The 24,966-nt window shown below is 43.8% G+C and overlaps 1 protein-coding gene across 1 annotated transcript in view; it reads left to right on the forward strand.

Moving 5' to 3' along the window:
• The window catches only part of MYPN (myopalladin), a 2,138,596-nt gene that overhangs the window by 1,050,163 nt on the left and 1,063,467 nt on the right, over positions 1 to 24,966 (forward strand). Inside the window, exon 11 of the mRNA XM_078643205.1 lies at positions 5,474 to 5,980. Coding sequence (XP_078499331.1) covers positions 5,474 to 5,980 — 507 coding nt within the window. The remainder of the gene's footprint in view (positions 1 to 5,473; positions 5,981 to 24,966) is intronic.

The raw sequence follows: 24,966 nt of genomic DNA on the forward strand, positions 1-24,966 counted from the left end.
CACAAAAACAATGAAAAACCTCAATTTCGTCCGATTGTATCGGCATGTGGATCATTGTCAGAACCTATCGGGAGATACCTTGACAGTTTTCTGTAACCCATTGTGCAACAACAAGTCACTTACATTCATGATACCACTTCACTGTTAAACATACTACATGAACTTAATACAGATCACATTGAAGATTGGCACTTATGTACCATTGACGTTACTGCCCTTTATACTTCAATACCACATAAAGATGCCATAGAAGCCATGGAATGGCCTCTACTAAACCCCCATGCTGTGTAGGGCAACTATTCACCCTACCCCAGCTGCACAGCAGGTTTGTAGAATTACTTACATTTTCAAAATGCTTAATCCTTTTTTCTCCATTTACTCAGAATTTTTCCAATTACTTTAACCATCTTATTTGTGATTACATCCACATGTAAGGTGTCATGCTCTTTCCCAGCTTCAAATGCTCACGGTGTGCCCATCTAGACCTCTATCAAGAACACAATGGAAACGCATGAATTATCCATAGCAGTGATACTTTATTAAAAACCCAAGGCATTTTAAGCTTTGCAGGCTCTTCTTCAGGGGTAACTGTAAGTGTTAAAAAAGTCTCCATTTCTGAATTGATCTGCATTTAACATATGTAACAATTCGTACTGTTCATATTACAGCAGTTAGTCTCAGTTCTCATGCCGTAATACAATGAAATAAAACCTTTTGTTAAGCCAATCATCATTAAAATAATATCTTGACTCCGTCACAAAGTGCATCCCCAAATACCTAATTGATTTGATTCAAGACCGTCTCGACCCCGTTGAAACTTCCAACATAAAACTCCTAATTATCCACCCACTTTCCTGTGAACTTTCAAAAACTCTTCGCCCCTCTCTGTGTTTCACTAACCCCAAACTTACTCCTCACATTCACGTTGTATTCACCCGTTCTCTGCATGCTACATACTTTAAACTTGCAACTTTCAAATCACACTCCTCTTCCTTACACTCATCCTCCATTCACCAAGACCCCATCATGTTCCAACTATTTACGCTACTTTCACACAAAAACTTCTCAGCCACTAACTCATTCCTAACATGCTGCAACCATCTCAGTCACAAATCTTCACATACCTGCTAAATCTGCTTCACTGCCATCCCGACATCCGTTTTCTTAACAGACTTCCTTCCTCCATTTAACCATGCATTTTTAAACCAAAAACTACTCCCCAAACCCTCCCTCATAGGTGCGCACTAATTTAACTGCTGCCTCTTTCGCTACAATCAAAATGAAACCAAAGTCACCAAAAAATGCATTTCCCATAAGTCACTTAATTCCTATTTCTAACGTAATCACTAACTGAATACAAACAACAAAAAAACAATTCCTGTAACTAACTCCATGTAGATTTGTTAACATATGTGGACCGTCACGGTTACTGACACTTGTACAAAAAATGCTTTGGTGATCCTCAATCTCGTTATGCGTAACTGCTCAAAGGAACGGTGTTTTCACCATGCATGTGGAATTCAAAAACTGTTCAAATAGTCCTTAATATTCCGTTGGGTGCAAGCCATCTAGAGGCCAATAATTCATTCAACACATCAGAAGATGACGGGATGCACTCCCTTTTTACACTGTTCATCTCTATTTTTCCAAAGTCATCACAGAGTGCGTGCATGCTGGGCTTATGCCTTGCCCCAGTGGCTACTAAAACACGACACGATGAGAGCTGAGAGCTGAAAAGGTCTTACTGTTAAAGCTTTTTCACTTTGCATTGGTACATAGATATTTCGAATGTAATGGCACATTTTATGCTCAAAACAATGGGACCTCCATGGGATTTGCCAAGGCACCATCCTACGTCAATATTTTTATGGCCAAATTTGAATTCGATCACATTTTCCAGAATGAATTATAGATTGAACACCTAGTCATGTTTAAGCCCTATATAGATGACATTTTAGTCATTTGGAAAGGGGATGTAAAACTTTTAGAAACCAGCATCATTCAATTAAACCTCATTCATGATTGTGTCAAATTTACCTACCAAATTGAGAAAAAGAGTATCGCTTTCCTGGATGTATTGATTCAAATTGAGACAGGAACCATCAAAACAAGGGTATACACCAAAAAGATTGACAGGAATAACTCCTTGCATTTTCTGAGTTTTCATCAAAAATCTCTTAAATACCACTTACCATACTCCCAATTCATCACATTAAAATGGATCACTTCCGATCCAGAGGAAACTGAGCCATCATCCAAAAATTTGGTGAGAAATTAAAAAAGCTAGGATATCCTGAAGAAGTGCTTGATAAGGCCACAAAGAGAGTTGGTGCTTTAGACAGAGCCTCGTTGTTACAAAGTACAGTCCCAAAACAGTCTAACACCACAGCCTGTGTATTGAAATTTTCTTTGCAATCGAACTTGATTAAGTCAATCATCATGAAACATTGGACTATCATCCAGACTAAACCCGATCTAAAAAACATCTTTCCTCCACAACCTACTTTTACAATGCAGCCTTCCCATAACTTGAAAGAACTTTTGAATAAAAAGTATGAGACAACACAGAAGAACTATAAAGGAATGCAAAAATGCATGAACTGCGTGCATTATCATAACTTTATGTTTGGTAATCAGTTTATTCATCCCACACAAGGCAACATGATCGAGTTAAAACACTCTAGCACATGTGACACAGCTAATGTCGTCTACGTGTTGAAATGCCCTTGTGGAAAAATTTATGTTGGGAAGACTGAGAGGAAAGTTAAAACTCGTGTAGGAGAACACAAGAGTAACATCCGTAACCATAATGTGAAATCAACTGTACCAGCACACTTGCTTGAGGCCAGGCATAACATAGCACAACTACGGTTTACTATACTAGAAGCATTGAAACCCAGAAACAACATTGATCCAACTAAAGCATTGGCGAGATCGGAATATTTTTGGACTAAAAAACTGCATGCCCTACAGCCTCAAGGGATGAAAGACAGAATTGAATATAATTATTTTCTGTAATGTTGTAATCACACTAGCCCGTGTTTTCAACCTAACTGATGAGTGGTTCCGAGTACTCACCTTTCAGCCCTAGTTTACATTGTACCATTCAGATATTCGCGATTTCACTTTTCACCACTTGAGATTTCGTTCTGAAATGAACCATTGTTTTGATTAGTAAAATACGTAATATATTGTCTGTGGATTCCACAAGGGTTAACTACACTGATTTATAGTACCATGTGCCATTTGTTTTTATTCAGGTTTTATTTTGGTGTATATGTTAACTTCTTTTTCACTTTTTTATCTTTTGAACTTTATCACTCATGACTGTCTTCCAACAGCAATTGGCCCTGTGCCTTTAAGACACCTCTTAAGGTCTTTTTTAAATCTTAAGATGATTTGCACCTTTAAGGCGCATCATGTTAGAACGCGTACACGCGATTACGGCACAGACTCACTTTCAAGCTGCACTTTGCGGGTACCGGCAGAAATCCAGGTAAACCCACCATGCGAGTATGATAAACAGCCTAGCTCTTTGTTTAGAGCGTTTAAACGATTGAATTCGAGCAGGGGACTTTACAACATCAACCCACACCGCTATGAAGATTAGCACCTTCTCCTATTGGCAGCTTTGTTAATCACACAATAAGATTTTGTAACCACAAGTCATAACTAACTCCGAACACGTACTATGCATTTACCCTCAGCACGTTTTTTCTCTCTTCTTTTTTTGTTAGCGTATGCATTATGGCTTGACTTTATTCTTGTTTGTGAACTTTTCTCTGCTGACATCATTTGATTTTCGATCACAACTCTTTGTTTGATTGCATAACCTACACTATTCAGCACTATTTTCTCACATAAATGACATTGTCATGTTTAACACAGTAGTTTGGGCACGTTCTTTTTACTTTTTACTTTGAGCACATGCGACGTATTGCACTATTACACATTGGAATATCTCGGTTTTATGTTGAATGGCCTCCTGTTTCCGTTTTTTCCCAGAAACGTTGTGAATTACCCCTGAAGAAGGGTCAGTGCATGACCCAAAATGCATTGGGTTCACTGACAAGTTATGGATCTTTGGAAGATTTACTTTGATGAATGTGCATGATTGATAATGGACCGCACGTATGAAACTATTTAAAGCTGGATAATTAACCTGTTTCAAGCATGGTTATTATGGATTCTTCAATTTTAATGTATTGATACCTTGTGGTATTGAAATTAGTGCTCCTACCAGCATGAAGGGACTCCCTTCCTGCACACTTACCATAATTTTGAAACTGCCTGGCATACCTAGTCCGATTTTGAATATCATGCAATGATTATGAAAGTAATGTAAATCTCATGATTCTAAAATTGCGTGGGTATGCAACAGTTCCAAAAATGCTAGACATTCTGAGGCAAATTTACTAACCTCTCACACAACATGTGCTCTGCAGCAAGTGAAGTTACTGCGCTGTGTTGCTTGAAAGGGAGGGCACAAAACAGCACCATATTTTCAAAGATATGTTGCAGTTTTGCTCTCTCTGAGCACTGGCACATATTTTGGTCTGTTTAGTTTTGTGAATGAAAAGATACCTTAATGCACAAAACCTATCCTTTGACAATATTTCCCCTTTGTATGTGTGCTTCCGAATTCAGCATTCATGCTAAGAGAAAATTAAGAGGAGAAATGCAAATATTTCTCCTTGTTATGCCATACTCAGTTAGGTGTACCATTTTGGGGCAAAGCCATGTTTAGAAGTCCTTATAAATGTGGGTTTGCGTCAAAATACATGGGCCGATGCACAGAAACCCTCAAGCATCACCCATGTAACGCCTACCTGATAGAAAGTAACACAAGGCAGCACAATGCACTGTGTAGTTTTTTATTTTGTTTTGCAAAGCCATGTACATCGGGATTTGTGTGGCCTCTGTAAATCCCCAATGGATTTTTTTGTCGGGATTTTGCCAAAAAAGTGATGCAATCCTGATGCAAAAAATCTCAGTAAATCTGGGCCTCGGTGATTCTCACAGTAGTTGGCATACCACAATTCAGCGCCTTGAGACACTCGCGGGTGAGTAGCGCGCTCTATAATTTTCTGATTGATTGATTGAGGACATACACAAGTTTGCAAAAGCAGATCTGATTATCGTGAAATATAAAGACTCAAGGTCCGGATCTTTTTATGCATTAGCACACTTCACACTAAAGCATTTCCATTTTTCTCTGCATTTCTCCTAGTTAATCCATGAACTGCAGAGAGCGCAGCTTGAAAGCAGCTAGAGAGGGAATCACTACTTCTGACTTGAACTATCTGCAGTTTACGCCAAGAAAGTCATATGGCTTTGTAAATAGTAATGTTACTCTACGTAGCTGTGAAAGCGTGCTATTATTAATTGATAGCTCACAAACATGAAACACATAGATTGTTTATAATACACACCATCTAATGTATTATTTTTTCCTTCCTTAATTTGGGCTCAGCGGACCCGTTCAATTACAACTACTTCACAATCAAGTTTTGCTTGAACAGCAGCAGTTACAACCTTCAATTAAACCAACATTTCAAGTCGATATGAGCAGTTTCAACTCATTTTCTCCACCGACTAAACATCAGCATGCAGCTCTTGCCAACCAGCAAAGAAAAGGCACTTACCCAGAGCCATTCACTTGTACCAGACCTAAAGAATTTGATGCCTCTCAACCAACAACCACATTTTCGCCGCTAAACTATGCTGTTGGAATGTCCAGTTTAATCCATTCAGGGAAGCCACCATCTCCATCAGCCTTTGCAGAGTCCGTGGTACAGTCGCCTCCGAAACAGCTGTGCAGTCAGAATTCATTTGCAGATCATAAAAACGTTGAAACCTTGATATTTCCTACCGTTAGGATTCAAAACCCAGCTGCTTTTCTCAGAACTGTTCTTCCATCATTGCCTTCTATTCCACCCCTAACAAACAATATGGGCCTTCCTCGAAGTGCACCGACAATGTAAGTAGTTTTCACATTGCATGCTGATGTACATGTGCGATTAATTGTAATGATAATATTATAATTGATTAGTGTATTTATTTGTTTTTATTTAAATGGCCCTAATCACAAATTTTGCACTGAACATGCTATGTTCACATGCGCCTTTGTGTGGTGTGCCACTAGGAAAAGCCATACTAAAGTCACCCCTAAACCTATTTTAGCGGGTAAAAATGGTTGTACTCTAAAGTGGGATAAAGTGGACGAACCTAACCTACTGGCAAATCGTCTAGCAACCAACCATGAGGATTTTTATTGCTGCTTAGATCCACGACTAAGCAGGACTTTGGTGATAGCAGCTTTTGCTAATATCCAAGTAAACATCAAGAGCCTACTGACCTACCCAGTGCCCACAAAAGACACATACCGGCCCGATGGTTTGAAAGTATAGTAACCATCATGGATTAAAGACGACGGGAGGATCTAAGAGAGGCTCTAATAATTGATTGGCGATAAAGACCTTTAGTCGAATGACGATTGAAACCTCCAATGGCATAAAATAAATGAGTAGAAGGATACAAGGGCACTGGGCGCTTCGATCCAAATGATCTGAATCTGAGTTAAAAGGTCCGTAGTCACAAGTACGAGAGAGTGACCGAGGAGGTGTACGGCTCCACTCGTATCTGTGATTACTGACCTTTTAACTGCCCTTGTATCCTTCTACTCATTTTGTTTATGATTCTTACAACCATATCGGACTGAGACTGCCCCACTTCGCGTCCCCCTCATCCCTGCATGGGTAGTGGACCGTTGGAGGTTTCAATCGTCATTTGACTAGAGGTCCTTATCGCCATTCAATTATTGGAGCCTCTGTTAGATCCCCCTGCCGTCTTTAATCCATGATGGTTACTATACTGCCTGTAGTGGACATTTAGGGCCAGATGTAGGTAGTCCAATACTGGTCGGTAATGGCTGAAATTACCGAATTTTGCCCGTTACCGACCGGTATTAGGCTATTGAGATGTAGTAATTTACCGAATTGGTAATTTAAGGAATCAGTAAATTACTGATTCCTTAAAATACCGAATCGGTAAATTACCGAATCTGAAATGTAGGGAGCACTCAAATGAGTGCATTGCATGGTCAAGGATTCGGTATTTACCACCAAATAAAAGTTGGTGGTAAATATCAAAAACCTTTGAAAAAGCAAATTTGTGCCTTTTTCAAAAGTGCCATGTGGCATACATACATGCCCTTAGGGCATGTGTGTGTGCCACATGTGCACCCATGCACTATTCAGGGGTGCAACAGGGTGTCAATGTGACACCGTGACACCCTTTAATGTGTTCCCCCATTACCGAATCGGTAAATACCGATTTGGTAATTCCCATTAATTCCTATGGGCATCCAGGCCCATAGGAATGAATGGGAATTACCGATTCGGTATTTATGGAATCGGTAATTACCGTATATTACCGATTCGGTAAACTTTACCGAATACTTACCTGCATACCATTTACCGATTCTAAAATACCGAATCGGTATTTTAGAATCGGTAAATTGAACTTACCTACATCTGGCCCTAAGTGATGCCAAATGCAGGAAGACTTATCTTTTCCACCATTCTTGTAATACTAACTACAATCCTTTGTTTCCTTCTGCTAATATGTGTAGTTGATGTTTATTACGCAAAAATTCAATTGCTTCAATAAATGTTTCAAGCGCAAGTTTGTATATTTTTTTTGTCTCCCTTTGGGTTTGCCAAAGTGGCAACAAAAGGGTAGATCTGTTAGCATGATTTCCTCGAGGGATCAGAGTGGCCATGTTCTGAGGTTGCGGACATCACTGGATATCCTGTATGGTTATGGATCCAGATGGCCCACTGTGATCTAGCTAGAAATTGGGCCAACATACTCTGATGAGATGAGTGGACTCAGTCCCTATATTCTGACATTTATGTTCTCCGGATACACTGTCCTACTTGATTTGTAGGAACTGTACACCATGGGTCTCCTGAGTAGTTCTTAAGTAGTTCAAAGCCCCTAGTCACCTTATATGGAGACGTCCATGGTGTTAGGGCTTAATCTTTCTCAGCTAAATAGGAAATGCCCATTTTTTGTCTTTAGGTTGGTTAAGCTTGCATCTTTAAGAGGATCACCCCATTATAGTTTTTGCCTTATTCAAATTACATTAATTAAATATGGTGCAACCACCAGTGGCTATTCAACGCAATTGCAGACATGCAGTAACACAAATGTTACAACACCAAAGTCTTCCTCTTTGAGGGGGAGATGTTACCTTCTTGGTAGAGGCACACAAAGTGTACAAAACCGAGGTATTCTATTCATGGGCCACTTTTCCTGTAGCAGATGCCAACACACAAACAGTTCATACACACACAGCAGCAGTAATACCAGGACTATACAGAGCCTATGAAGATTTAGAAATAGCATTAACATTTAAGGAACATATAAATTGATTCCAAGGAGCTCTACCACATGTACTAAATAATGTAAAACTGGGACCCCTCAGTAATGATGGAGCAACCTGGCCAGTCCTAGCCGGCTACACACCATACCTAACATTAACACCATTCATTATTGGAGAGCTCCATGCTCATCTCACAGATCAAGTTAGGCTATGCAGATGCTTAAGACAGGGAGGGCTGTTCACGCTGTGAAGCACACATTAAGCAGTGTCTGCAATTAGTCCAGTTACCATTAATGCAATAATGTGTAAAGTATCCACCAGATGGCAGGAAATTCCATTCTAGATTGCACAAAAAACAACCCCCATTCAAGCAGTATTTCCCTATTCGGGCTCCAGGATAAACATAGAATTCTCACCATTCGCCCAACTCATCCCCACTTTTTAACGATTTATTTGCCCCCATTATATCAGACCTCTGCACTAGATACAAGAAAATCGTGATAATGGGAGATTTTAATATGCACTGGGATAGACTCCAAAGGGACCTGTCTACACGCCAGTTAGATACTACCATGTCCGCCCTGAGTTTTAGTCAACTCGTGGAAGTACCCACACACATCAAGGGTCATACGCTTGATCTAGTATGGACCACGGACCCAAACGTTATCCTTAGGGATGTGAGTCCCTGTGTCTGGACTGATCACTATCTGGTGACCTGTGATGTAAATGTTAAAGACTATTTAAAGCATCTACCCCGAGGTACCAGAAAGATTCGCAAATGGACTGAGGTTGATTTAAAAACCTTGACCTCGGTGCTCCCGGAAATGGCCTGTTTGACGAATACAGATGGAAGTCTAGACGTTGAATATACAGACCTAATCCAGAACTTGATTAAAGCCATTGACCAGATAGCACCGGAAAAAACTCAGTTAACCAAGGGACCTGGTAAAGAGGCCCCATGGTTTACTCCGCGGCTAAGGGAACAAAAAAGGAAACTCCGAGCTCGGGAGAGAATCTGGAGGAAAACTAAGCAGGATACAGCAAAGAACCAATACAAAGACTCACTCCACCTGTATAAAAAACTTATTTCTCAAGCTAAGGCGGAGTATTATGAGTCTTGTCTACAGAAGGCTAGGAACACCCAGAGGGAGACCTTTCAAATCCTATCGGAGTTGAGCAAAAAACAGGAGAATTCGGAGTCTCCCATAAACTGTGACACCTTCCAGGGGTATTTCCTAGATAAAGTAAAGACCATTATCCTGGAAATAAAGAATAGTATGGTGAATAGTGATACCATACACTCCAAAGATCATAATCCTGCTCACTGTTCTATGTTACAGTTCCCTGTGCTGGACGAGCTGAGCTTAGAGCAGCTAATGGGTAAAATCAAATCTGGCTCCCCAGCGGATCCATGTCCCCCTAGTGTCTTCCGTGTGGCACGGCCGCTATTGGAAGCTCGGATTATTTCTCTCCTTAATAGGTCCCTAGAGACAGGATACCTACCAAGTGATCTTAAGGAGGCGCGTGTTAGACCTCTGCTGAAGAAACCAGGTGCAGACCCGTCTGCCCTGAAGAACTACAGGCCGATCTCCCAGCTGCCCTTCCTTGCAAAGGTCCTAGAGCAACATGTGCTGAAGTCCCTGTCCCTGTACCTCGAATCCCATTGCCTACTGCATGAACGACAGGCGGGGTTTCGAGCACACCATAGCACCGAGTTAGTGATGCTCTCGGTGCTAGATGAACTGAGAGGCATGGCTGACGGCAAAAAACCGAGCGCCCTGATATTATTAGATCTGTCAGCGGCGTTCGATACCGTCAGCCATGACCTGCTCCTGGGAAGACTGGAGGCCTTTGGGATCAAAGGCTTGGCCTTTAAGTGGTTGCAATCTTTCCTTTTGGGAAGGACACAGAGGATACAACTGGGGGAGTCGATATCGGAGGTGGGGTTCTTAGAGTGCGGGGTACCGCAGGGTTCCGCACTGTCCCCACTTCTGTTCAACCTTTATCTGCAGCCCCTGATTGCGTCCTTGGCTGAGATGGGTTGTAGAGTCTTCAACTATGCTGACGACACTCAACTTGTGCTGAGCATTGATAATACAGGGACAGCACAAATCCAAGCTCAAAACATCTTAAGGTTTACCGTGGGGTGGATGACGGAAAACCTACTAAAGATCAACCCGGATAAAACCGAGGTACTGGTAATTCCATCTACCACCTCACCGTGGAGTGATCTATATTGGCCTGCAGAGCTTGGATCAGCCCCAAAACCTAGTGCTAACGTGAAGAGTTTGGGGATTAAACTAGATTGTGATCTGTCAATGTGCAGCCAAATTTCCACCGTCGTTGGAACCTGCACGAACATCATCAGACAATTGAGAAAGTTAGCCCCCCTCCTTTCTCATTCTATGATGCGCTCAATTGTAGTAGCAACCGTCATTTCACGGATCGACTATGGGAACGCCCTGTATCTTGGCCTCCCAAAAACATTGACAAACAGACTTCAGGTCGTAATGAATGACGCCGCACGACTGATCTTCGGAGTACCCAGACGAACAAAGGCCTCCCCTCTACTCCAAAATCTTCATTGGCTCCCTGTTAAAGAGAGGGCTGAGTTTAAGAGCCTCTGTATAGCGCATAAGGCGATTTATGGCCATGCGCCGGCATATATTAAAGCCCGTCTGGAAGTATACAGTCCGAAGAGAACACTTAGATCATCGGTTTCTCAGCAACTGGTTTGCCCCCGCTATAAATTAGTGACCAAGGGAGGGAGAGCCTTCTCTGTCTTGGCCCCTCAGTTATGGAATAAGCTGCCTGAGGGGCTACGCAGGGAGGTGAATCTCCTACGGTTCAGGAAATCCCTGAAAACACTGTTGTTCAGAAGAGTCCTGACCGCAATGTAGGCGTGGTGTGGTGTCTCTCGGAGGAGGGAAGCTAAGTTATTGTAACAACATCTATTTCCAATGCGCTTAGAGGCCTGTAGGTGATTGAGCGCGTTACAAATCTAAATTAACAATAACAATAACAATAACCATGTACCTATCTTTAGGGATGGTTCATCTGGTAGATTAATGGGCCCCTTGGGGCATAGTCTATTCTTTATTATATATCATAACAAACGGTATACCATCCATAGCTGTTTGTCTGAAGTGCTAAAGCAGATTCAAAATCAATATGGGCTGCCCTTGACCTGCATTTGGGGATGCAACTAATAGGCAATTACGCCACAGTTGCCTAAATTATTTTATGTAATATAAAAGGGGAATCAGCAGCTTTGGTGGTACTCCAATGCTTGCACAGTTTCTCTTAGTAGACCAAGAACGTGAACTACCAAAAATTATTGCAGAAACCTATACCCTTATCAGTTGAGACATTTTGGGAGCCAGACCAAATAAACCACAACTTAAGGGTAATTCTGAAAAGGATAACGTGGATCAGGCACCAGAGTCTTTCTAAAAAGTGCTGAGATAAACGAAAAAATAAAGAAAAAACAAAGTCAAGGTGTAGATCTCCTGAGCCGGAGTCCACTGAAATGAGCTATAATCTATGCAACCGTGAATCACTTAAACAACCTGATGGGTATCAGTATACTGATGCATGTCCTTCTCGTTTCTTTCATGATAAACCCAGTAAACGCTCATGGAGCGAAGGACGATCAGAGCGAAGATCAGAAAATTACGTTAAACCAGTTAGAGCTTACAGCGCTTGTCTGACATCATAATAAAAAAGGTAGAGAAACTTCCACAACAAAAGCATTAGTTCAAAAAGAAGAAAGTAGTAGATATTGAAAAAGAAGAAAGTAGCAGGTACTTTAAATATGCCACACATATTGAGGATACTGCTTCAGAACAAGGAATAGGTACAGACACTGCTAGACAGCTCAGCAGAGGTCACGATATATCGCCAGACTCTTGAAGAGTTTCTGGTGGCAAAATCAACAAAATTATTTTATTTAAGTGGAAACACCAGATCAGCAGGCTAGGTCTCCAGGTAGATTGTTTGATGTGGTCTTCCAGATTGAGGGTGATGTACCTCATACCATTAAAGTAATGCTTTGGTAAACTTAACACTTACCTATGACATTCTGTTGGCTGAAAGGGATTGGCCACCAGAATTTGCTCGGAAAGTCCCACAAGGGGAACATTTTATAATACAGTCTTTCTTCGTCCCGTTCCTGAAGCTTTTAAACAAGTTTATGCCACAAACTAGGCACTTGCACAAGCCCTGGCATTATACTACAACCATGCAAGCTGGGATAAAGATTCACCTTATCACGTCATACCTATAAGTTCCAGCATGCAAGTGCAGCTACCATACCCTATGAAGCATGAAGCTAAAGGCCCTGTTAGAGAAATTCTAATACAGTTAGAATATCAAAGCATAACTGAGTCTTGTATCTCACCAATGAACAATCCTTTGTTTCCAGTAGCGAAACCAGATCATTCAAACCACTTAGTCTTTGACTACAGACAATTAAACAGTCATGCACGTACATTTGTAGAACACAATTCACACAGTGCAGCACTAATGAACAACATTTTGCACAACATTTTCAAAACAACATTGGACATTTCAGATGGCTGTGTGTGCCAAAACATAGTGTCTGAAAGCAAGGATTTAACCACATCCACTGCATTAGGATCTCAAAAACAATGGTAATACCTCACTCAGGGGTATGAGAACAGCCCTGGTTTGTTCTCTGTCTGAGTAACATCAATTTAAAATAAAATTGACTCAGCAGCATTATGCTATGTCAATCGCATAAACCTTATGGATGATGACTTAAACACCCATCTAGCCAGAGTAGATCGTATTGTTTTGGGATTTGCGGTACATGGTTACAAATTCAAATTCCCAAAAACTAAAATTGCCTATCTCAGTGTCCTGTTCTTGGGATGTGAGTTATCAAGTGAGGGCAAAAGCTTAGCACTATGGCCCCGATGTAGATAAAACGCATTTACCGATTTTAAAATACCGATCCGTACCGAATCGGTATTTCAAAATCGGAAAATGATATGTAGGAAAAATTGTTCGGAAAAATACCGATTCGGTAGCAATCGGTATCGTGAGTCGATACGTACCGATTCGCCAAGTACCGAATCGGTATAGCCCGGATCGGACACGTCCGAATCGGTAAATAAAAATGCGGATCCTACCGATTCGGTAAACGCCGAATCGGAAATATAAATACGCCCCATGGGCCGAAAGGCCAATAGGAACGCATAATACATACCGATTCGGTATTTACCGAACATATTCGGTATATTCCGAATCGGAAAATACCGAATCGGAGAATGCCGATTCGTCGAGCAGGTTAACTGACACTGAAGACATCAGCCAATGAGCTGGAAGCACCCTCCCCCACAGGGAGTGGCAACCCAGGCAGGTGCAACTCATCAGAACTTTCTGGAAAGCTGCCTGAGCTGAGCAAACACAGTGAGCAGCAGTGTTAGCAGGATCCCTGTGAGACATGGCAAACAGCACTGAGAGCCAGAAGGCAGCGCGCAAGAGGAATCCCAAATTCAGCACCATGGAGCTGCAAACGTTGGTGGAGGAGGTGGTGAGGGTGCACACGCAGCTTTATGGAAGGCTGTCCCTCACTGTTCCGGAGAGCACCAAGAGGAGGCTGTGGATAGACATCGGGGAAAAAGTCAACGCTGTTGGTGTCACCCACAGGAGCCAAGACGACCTCAAGAAGAGGTTTTACGATATCCGTGGCGTGACAAAGAGAAAACTGGCTGACCTGCACAAGCAGGCTGGACTTACTGGAGGAGGCACAAACCGGGCGCCACCCCTCACTCAGCTGGAGGAACTAGTGGCGACCACCATCGAGAGGGCGAGTTTCGTGGGAATTGGGGACCTGGATAGCTCATTCCGAGCTACAGCTACAGGTAAGAAGCATGCGCAACTTGACACACCATACCAGACACCTCCCCTATAGACCCAATGCACAGCCAAACCCCAGGCCAGTACTGCTAGCAACAGACATGAGCAATGCATCTTGCTAAATGTAGTCAGCAAAAGTACCCAAAAATGCCACTGCAGTAGCATAAGAAAAATAACAGTAATACTGCATCAACGTTTTTGTAATGAGATGTGCAATGCTTTAATAGTAGTGACTGGAACACATTAGCACTCAGTTGACAAATGCTTCTTTATACCTAGGGGCACCATCAGGCGGGGGAGCAGCAGCAGCTCAAGCACCAGCTCCAGCACCAACAGCCAGTGCGGTGGCGGTGGCAAGCACCAGTGTAGTAGCACAGGAGGAGGACAACAGCAGTGCCCTGGGCAATGAGGAAGACACTGGACATTCCCTCACACATCCACACTCCCCCCGACTGTCTCTGTCTCAGTCGCCCACATTGCAATTCTCCCCGGAGAACACACCACCACAGAGCCACCCTGCACCTGCCACATCCCCTGCCAGGAGGAGAATTGTTGCTCCATTAATCATAATGGAGGGAGCAGCGGGTCAGGCTCCTGCACAAGACCCTGTGACACCAGCGTCACCCCAGCACACACAGCAGGGCAGCAGTAATCCACGGAGGCCATGTGCAACCAGCAGTCCAATACAAGCACAGGGAGGCAGCGTCTTCGCAGGGCTGGAGACCAGCATGGTGAAGATACAGAGAATGCAGGTAAAATCCATCATGGCCTGCCATCGCCAGTTGCGCCTGCACAACCTGCAGATGGGGGAAATGGCACAGGGCTTCAAGACTTTTGCAGATAGCAACAAGGAGATTGCAACATCTATTGGCCGAATGACCACTGCCATCACCCAGCTCTGCAACAGATTGGATGACCATGAGCAATGTCGTCGCAGGGATGCACGTATACAGAACAGGTCACTCAACTGCCTTGCAGCTGCGACCGCCCAGCTATGCCAACGTGGGGCAAACATGGAGGCCAGCCTCACACAGAACATGTCAGAGGTCACTAGGGGCATGGGCCGTATTACCACCGCCATGGAGACACTACTGATCTCCAACACTGTCGTGAATCCCGTCCTGGGCGAGGCTGGGGACAGCAGCAGCCGCAGCAGCCCGGCCAGCACAGTGTCAGAGCCACGCCGGAGCAGCAGGCGCTCAGCTGAGGCTGCTGGGCACACAGAAGGGGGTGAGGCTCATCCTAGTGGGGCTGCTAAGCGCAGCAAAAAATAAGACTGGCAGTGCGGGTGAGGCAACCCGGACAATGGACATTTCCCCACTTCTTGTTTACCTTTTCTTTTGTTGCACATCAGTGCAGTAACGTTGATGCAACATTATTAAATTTCATTTCTGAAAACATACATTGACCTGTTTGTGCATCTGTACTCACTCAGAAATAGTTGTCTGTTATCTCCTGACGCCTGTATCTGCCGTCAGTTGGTGCAGAGACTCCAGCAGGTTGTGGTAGTGGCACAGCATTGTCATCGTCAGGGTCCTCGTAGTCGGATAACTCAACCTCAGTGCCTTTCCTGACTGCAAGGTTGTGCAACATTGCACAGACAGCAATAATCTTGCAGCAGGTGATGGGGGTATATTGCCTTGCACCTCCGCTCTTGTGCAGACATCTGAACCTGCTCTTCCAGATGCCAAAGGTCCTTTCCACTACATTCCTCGTGCTTTTGTGGGCACGGTTGTACCTCCTTTGGCTGGGTGTTGAGGGGTTGAGGTAGGGGGTGAGAATGAACGAGCGTAGGGCATATGCACTGTCGCCTAGAAGGAAAAGGGGTAACATTACTCACATGCATACATGTACTTCACACTGCAATTTTGGTTATGGGGGTCTGACACTGTGTCTTACCTAGGAGGTATCCTTCACCAAAATCCCCTGCCATCAGCCGTGCATAAATTCCGCTACTCTGGAAGATATAGGAGTCGTGGGTACTCCCCGGAAACTTTGCAACCAGGTCAGTGATGACACACTTAGCATTGCATATCACCTGCACATTTATGGTGTGCCGTGACTTCCGATTGCGGTATACGTATTCCGTGTCAGCAGGGGGGCAAATCGGAATGTGTGTGCCATCTATGCAGCCAATGATGTGGGGGAATCTTGCCATCAGATAGAATTCAGCTTTTGTCTGTGCCAGTTCTGCATGGGTGGAAGGGAAGGAAATGTAGTGGTCCATCCTCTGAATCATGGCATCAAGGAACTTGTGGAAGAACCTTGACAGGCTGCTCTGGGTCACCCCTCCTGCCACAGCAACTACACTTTGATAGCTGCCAGACGCCAGCAGGTGTAGGCAGCATAGCACCTGCACCTGCACAGGGATTGCGTGTGCCCTTGGGGTGGGGTGCTGCAACAGGGGTTGGAGGTCCCTAATGAGGTCTCTGATGGTCTCTGCCTCCAGCCTGTACCTCTGTAGGATCTCTGGATCTGTCAGCATGCACAGGGTGATCCGCTGTCTATACACCTGCTCCTGTCTCAGCCATTCCCTCTCTCCTTCCTGCTGTAGCCGTAGCCGTCTTGCTATGACATAGAAAGCTGCCATGTTGCAAGTAGAACTGCATTTTGGGTCCTTTTTTATAGGTTGCACCTGGTTACCACCTGATTCCAATCCATGGTAATTTCCGACTCTGAAATACCGAATTTGAAGCAAATTCGGTATTTCAGTGCTTACCTACATCGCATTCTTCAGCTTTTCGCATCGAATCGGATTATCTCCGAATCGGTATTTATACCAAATCGGCGATTTTACCGAATCGGAAAGTCACCGAGTCGGTAGAATTCCGAATCGGCAAAAATTAGGAATCTGAAAAATCTCCGATTAGGTATTCTACCGAATCGGAGATTTTTCAGATTCCTACTTTTTTCCGAATCGGGATTCTACCGACTCGGTGACTTTCCGATTCGGTAAAATCGCCGATTCCGCCGGATTTCGGCCTCCTACATCCCGTTGTCTCTGTTCCGATCGGTAACGGCCGAAAATACCGATTTTCGGCCGTTACCGACCGACCTACATCGGGCCCTATATTTCCTAAAGAAATATGCACTCTTACAACCACCAAGCTAAATAAAAAAGCTACAATCACTTTTGGTCTTTCTCAGCTGTGATGTAACATACATTCCAGATTAAGCACAATGGTGGGAACCATTTTATGAATTAGTCCATCCAGATTTCTCAAGCACACATTTGATACCAGAACATACACAGATTTTGAGAACACTGTAAACAGACATGCTTGCATACCAACACTTACACACACGTTTCAGCACCACAAACATGGTGATCCACATAATTGCCAGGGCTACTGGCTACACATATGTCACTTTCAATTAGGGTAATACTGTACTAATTGCATATAAGTCACATTTATATTTATATTCAAATACAGAAATGCATTTTGCACCTACTGAAAAAATACTAACTGCAGTTCAGACAGCTGTTATGAAGGAAAGATCATTGGCTCAGGGAAAACGCATAATTGTGGTAACTCTCATTCCAGCTTTAGAGGCTGTCACAAAGGCTAGCTTTCTAACGTAAAGGCCTTCTAGATGGATACAGTGGGCCACCTACTTTAACAGCTACTGATGTAGACTATGTCTTTGACCACACACTAGAAACACAAAAATCCTATAATATGAACAAGAATACCGTTTGCCAAGTGATATTTTGCATATTGATCAGTATGACTTGACTGCCTACACTGATGGTTCAGCAGCCCGCTGTTGGAACTAAACAGCAATACCCTGCTGCTTGCACAGCAGTATGTGGAGTGACAAGGAATAGAGAATTCCACTCTCAAAAAACCTTTACACAATTTCTAGGGGATTGGACTGCTCAGTTGGCAGAACTCTAAGCTCTAATTCTGGCACTAGGAAATACCGATCCTGAATTCCCCACACTTCTAGTGTGTGATTCGTATTATCATGTCCAGCCTTTCAGAGGATTCAGAGATTCAAAGGGAATGCTATCAAGCATAAATTACTTTGGCAAAAGGTGGTACATGTAAAAGAATGTTTGCCACATGCTCATGTAATTCATACATTGAATCACCAGCGTGTTGGAATACATGTGGCATGGAACTCATTGGCAGATGAAGCCATACAAGCAGTGGATCAGACTGCTGTAGTAGCTGCAATTACTTGTTCAAATATAAGCATGGATGGAGACATCATGGTAGCTGGCGATGCTTCACAAACCGGAACACAATTACCTAAAAATTTCCAACAAAATACTCCTACTTACTGAGTGCCCAAAACATACTTTTCGCTCTTATTCCTGAAGTGGGGGATCAAGTGATTCCAAACTCAGACCGTAGGCTAGAATTAATCATAGCTGCTTATGAGGGGTTAGCTTCTGCCCATGCAGGTGGTGCAGCTACAGTTTCACTGCTACATCCTTCTATTAGCTGCTTGACCTCCTACAAACAAACAAAACAATATGTCCTTAGCTGTGACATTTGCAACAAATAAAAGCTTTCACCGGATCTCGCCCATCCCAGATACCTCTCTTGGTCTCAAACAAGCCATTGACTAGTGTTTATATTGACCACTATGGACCTTTAAATTCAGATGGTTCCTACAAATTCATTCTATTGGCAGTGGATTAATGCTCTAAATATCTATGGTTGTGGCCACAGGGATCAACTGATGCTCTAAATGTTACAAACAATCTGCAAGTCTTCATCGGGACAAATGCAGTAGTTGCATTCCACTCGGGCTGGCATTTGCCTCTAGGGCTTACCTCAATACCATGTGCATAATCCTCCCCCTATCATCCTGAGGGAAATTTGAAAGTAGAGAGGAAAAATCATGATTTAAAGCAGTCTTTAACAGCTAGAGTATTAGGTTCAGGTTGTAGTTGGATCTATCACTTGTATGTAGTCCAGAGAGCTTTAAATAATCTGCCTGGAAGATCCTTGGGGAGCCGGAAACCCTATGAAGTCCTGTTCAGCAACCCCATATATGTTCCAGACCTTGATAATCCTGGCACAGTGGCAGGAGATACCCCTTTTGGTATCAATGGAAGTTTCGCTGTCCTACAGGAACGACAAGACTTCCGAAATGAGCATTCCAATGAAACCACTAAGCACTCTGCACTGAAGAAGTGAAGGTGCAACCAGCAGTTCCTGTCTCGATTCCAGAAATTGAGAATCAACTTTGAGAGAAGATTATTGAAAAAAAGGAATTCGGCCCATCATAGAGCGCACTGGTGCAAGTCTTTGGCATTGCAGGTACCAGATCTGTGATTTTGCCACTGCTTGCTGGTTATAGAAAGAAACGCGTTGTGTCTATTGATTTAGTCAAACTACAGGCCAGTCCTACACAGTAGTCCTAGATGGTTCCTGGACAGTTGCCTGTCTATTCTCACTACCATTCAGGAAATCCTGATACAAGCATTAAATACAACAGAAATGATTAATCCCCGGTGGGAGATGTCAAATACTGAAGTTTTAATACTTCCTACAACTGCTATTGCCGTAAACATGAAGTACTGGGTTTTTAAGAACCCAGCGGTGCCAGGGGACACACCCAAAGACTTCGAGTTCTCCTGTCTCAGACTACAGAAACACAGAGTCTTCTTGGTGAAGTCAAAGATCTTCTTTATTGGCTGCAGCCAGTAACAGGTATCCTAGAAGTACAACACGGTGTATATTCTCAGGAGACTGCTCAATCTTACAAAGCCAGCCATCCCTTTTTATACAAAATATTATGCTTTAGGCAAACATTCCTTATTTTACAGTTGACCATTCACATATTTCTACGACAAAGAAAAAGCAGATTCATGATGACAAGCCCATTTTCAGTTTGTCCAGCCCACAATCAATTACCCGGCAAGGCCCAACACTTTTCATCAGATATCGGACGGACCCCTAATAAAAACGGGCACCTCCTCCTCGTAAAGCAGGCCATAAAGAAAAGTACAGAGACAGGTGTGAGTAAGATTAGACATAGTTGTGTGCAATGAAGGGTTTATGGTATGCTGTGCCTTGATCCTAATCTCGAGCGGCCACTAGCAAAAGAACTGGCCAAACAGGTTTGGCTTCGGGCAGTGGAGTCAGCTTGCCCAGGTCACACAAAGGTTCAGCAAGGGTGTACGTGTCCCTAAGACTCGTTTTGGCCTTATTCATCGGCCTATGTGAGGGCAACCACAAAATGGCTGCCGTACAAAAAATGGAACCCGAGGGTTCAGAAAGGAATCTCTGAAGTTTAGGGTGATCACGTCACTCGATCATGACGAAAACACTCGTATATAGTATATTCGTCATTTTCGGTCTATTGATACCAAAATTGTAAGCGTGGGCGTAAAATCCGCTATGCCCGCGGATTTGCGGATTTTTGGGAAATCCGCAATCCGCGTATTTTGCGGATTTCCCACAAAATCCGAAAAAAAAATCCGCGGACGTAACGGGTTCAAACTCGTGTATACAATGGCGCCAGCAAGCTGCCAGCGCCGTTGTAAAATAGTTACAAAGTTAGCTTGCACAGGAAGCACTTAGATAAAATAAAGCAGCACCTGCTTTATTTTATCTAAATGCTTCCTGTGCAAGCTAACTTTGTAACTATTTTACAACGGCGCTGGCAGCTTGCTGGCGCCATTGTAAAATAGACAGTGACACCTGCGCCCTTCGGCGCGATTGCATAGTAACACACACATGGTCGCTGGAACTAGTTGAAGCTCAAATGCAGTGACTCATTCATCAACCCAGAAACAATCGTGAGCGTCGTGGAGGCTGGGCAGATGTGCCTTCTTCCCAAATCTACCATCGAAAATCAGCTGAGATGCTGGATAGAGGCCTTTGCATCCTTGCCTTTCACGAGCGCAATCCCCGTGTTGTTCCTGTGACCAGGAGGTTCTGTATCTTTATCTGCTGGTCTGATCGGTCTTGGACCTTTTATACACACAAGAGGCATGTGCACTCGCATGGGAGCCCGCCCGTTTGGCCCCGCCCACACACTTGCGGTGGGCACCGTCTTCCCGCCATTTACCCACTATGATGGACATCTCACTCAAGGGACCCCTGCGCCCTTCGGCGCCATTGCATAGTAACACACACCTGGTCGCTGTAGACAACTCTCTGGCACTTTAGGCAGCTGTAGTGTAGTAAAAGCACTATACGTTTACCCAACGAGGTAGCACTTACTGATTATCCAGTAGAAAGTCCTCCAGTTGAGTAGAGGTATGGCACAAAACGGTGGCGTCTTCTTGAATAAATATGAAGGGCAGGGTTCATTCTGGCACAGTTGTCCTGTCACAAAAATTAAACCTCAACAGGAAGCACTTACAGATATCAATAAAGCATGTGCCCTAGTTGAAGCTTAAATTCAGTGACTCATTCATCAGCCCAAAAACAATCGTGAGCGTTGTCAAGGCTGGGCAGATGTGCCTTCTTCCCAAATCTACCGTCGAAAATCAGCTGTGATGCTGGATAGAGGCCTATGCATTTGTGTTCGCACGGGTTTCTGCCCGTTCGCGAGCGTTTTGTACAATAAAACCCTCGCGAACGTGCAGAAACCCGTGCGAACACAAAAAAAAAATACGCTAGGATCCGCGGATTTTGCGTATTTTCGAAATACGCAAATACGCGGATTGCCGATACGCAAAATCCGCCCATGCTTACAAAATTGTCATGATTCGACGATGCTTATGACACGGGTCCAGAATTCACAGAACCACAGACCCTCCTTTTGCCCTTACATAGGCAATAACCTACACTCACGCTAATCTGAGTCCAGGTCAATATTCATAAAATCATTGAGATGTTGCTGTAGCATCATCCTGTTACTTAGCTCGTCCCTCGATACAGGTTTCCTTACACACGATGTGGCACAGAGGCCACATATAGCAGGAGCACACTGTACACAAAGACAGAACAGGAAAAGAATGGCTAAGACCATCCCAATGACCATCAGAATCTTCCATCCCCAGGCGGATAACAGTTCCCAGAACCATCCCATCAACGACCAATCTCCTTTATCCACATGTATAGATTCGGAGATCTTATGCAGTTTGGAGATGGCCTGGTACACTGTCGGAGCGTTATCTGGAATGAAAACACAGCAACTTGATTGGATCACTTTACATACCCCACCTCGGTCTGCAAGTACGACATCTAACGCAACTCTGTTCTGAAGAGTCATAAGACGATCCGACTGGAGCTCAACAGTCAAGTTACTAAGGGCACCGGCAGTTTCAACTACGGTGGACTCAACCACCCTCGTTAATTGCCTTATATTCCTACTGTTAACCATAGGTCCCCAAAACGGCAGAAAACCCTTCAAGAATTCTCCCAATTCTTGTCCTGCAGTGTCTTCCTTGCTGAAGACACCTCTAACTACCCTTGTCTTGTGGTAATCTGCCGCAGCTGTGTAAGTGGGAGGCAACAGGAACGAAACAAAACATGTGCCCGAGAAGTCAGGGGGCAACCATGTGTATGCTCTATCATGACAGATGAAATAGGTACCCTTAGCTGCTAGGAACGAAGGGGAAGTCTGGGACGCAAAGACATACGTCTCATTGCAAATACTCTTCCCTAGCTGAGCTCTGGGATTCTTGCCATTACCTTGCAGACATAGATGACCCTGATAGGGTACGACCCAAATCGGGGAGGATCTTTTTGCTCGCTGGTTCTCACTCAGACTAACTCCATATCCGGTTATGTTCCATCCAATATATGCTAGTGTCTCATCTGTCGGGATAGTCTCATAGGAATTAGCTCCTCTAATCATTTCCACTATACCCTTAACTAGAGCACTATTCTTTGGATTGTCTTTTATAGAACGTAGGGGGTGGACTTAGCGAGCATAGATGAACATCGTTCTGTATGCCCATACAGAACCATTACGGCTGAATGGCAGGATCAGGTAAGGGATACCATTATCAGTAGTATGAGGCATAAGACCACACACCCAACAGTTAGTCGTGTTCACTACTAATTGGTGTTGGTGCAAAAGCTGAACGAAGGAGTTATTAACGAACTCTAATCTTCTAGTGGACTCATGTTCAGGCAGAGGATGAAAAGAATGCGAGGAAACAGTAGAAGGAGGTATGGGCGGTGTAGTGGGTGCAAATGTCACTTGAAAAGAGAATAAAACATATCCTATTAAAAACGTCATTACACTAAGCAACATGAAAATACATAACATCAAAAAACGTTTCTTGGTCATCATTATACACATTTTGGCTTTAAAGTTCATCTCTTTGGCAGGTCTCTCTATCTCGAAAAACTCCATCCTCTAGCCTTGCTGCTCGCGGAGGTAGGGTGTTCCGTGCTAAGGAATGCACCTGTCAGTCCAGGGAACTCCCAAGGACCAACCAGAACCGTCGACCTTGTGTCTTCCGCTTGCATTCCAAAGACTTGTCACCCGCGACCCTACAGCTGAACCCCGATAGTGGTTCGAAAAACAAAAATAAAAAAGTTTCTCAGATGAGAGAGCTGCACTTTCAAAAATAGCAAAGAAAAGGAATTTATTTGTCCATAGTTCTCGGCCTCAGATTATAACGGCATTTTCCAGATAATGTCTGATCTTGGAACAAAAGTTCAGGCTCTGTAGTGTCCAATCGAATTGACGGTGGCACAGCTTCTTGCGAAAGATTGTCACTTTCACGTTCAGAATTTGTTCCTTTTACACGTGCATCGCTGAAAGGCAGAAAACGAGGCACAGTCTCAGTCTCAGAGTCAGCAATACCCTCCTGGACCCACCGGTCGTACGGCAGAGGCAAAGGGACCCTCTTACAATGTACGCCGTGAATCCAGTTCTTTTTCCCTTCCACTCGCACGGCGGATCTCGTTGACAAAAGGACTAGGTAGGGGCCGGTCCAACGGGGCTGATCATTCTTTGTCCGCTGGAATTTTTTAACTAGGACCCACGATCCAGGATCGATGATGTGCCCTGGATCTTCAGACACCTGAGGCAAAGTATCGTGAACCTGTTGGTGTAAAACACGCAATTTAGCCGTCAAATCATACAAGTAATCAAGTAGTACAGGGTGTTTGATCTCACTGAATTTTGTGGGTCTTGGCACTCCCCATATGTTGGCCGGGCAGCCGAACACAATTTTGTATGGACTAAGTCCCACTCGCGAATGCACAGTCATTCTTGTCGATAGAAGTGCTAATGGTAAAGCATCAGGCCATTTAAGGCCAGAGCTTGCTTGTATCTTGGCCAGTTTAAGTTTTAGAGTGCCATTGTAGCACTTTACTAGTCCAGCTGATTGGGGGTGATTTACAGCGTGGAATTTTTGCCGGATTCCTAGCCCCTCACATACTTTCTTCATCACTCGGCCCACAAATTCACTCTCATTATCACTCCAGACCATTCTCGGCAAACCGAATCTAGGGAAAAATTCTTTGACAAGGGCTTTAGCTGTGGACAAGGCAGTGTTATCTTTTAGGGGACATGCTTCTACCCATCTGGAAAAGGCACAAACAACAACGAGTACGTATTTCAGGTTGTTGCATCTCTCCATGTGGATGAAATCTAGCTGCAAAACCTCGAACGGGTACGTTGGAGGCGCAAAATGACCAGCTGGAGTTGGGGTTCCCATACCAGGATTGCATTTCAGACACACCATGCAATTCTTGAACACATTCTCTGCAGACTTAGGGATTCCAGTATTTTGCCATACTGGAGCCAACAACTTAAAAATC

This window comes from Lissotriton helveticus, chromosome 5_1 (assembly GCF_964261635.1).
Source record: "Lissotriton helveticus chromosome 5_1, aLisHel1.1, whole genome shotgun sequence".
In the NCBI taxonomy this organism is placed as follows: Eukaryota; Metazoa; Chordata; class Amphibia; order Caudata; family Salamandridae; genus Lissotriton; species Lissotriton helveticus.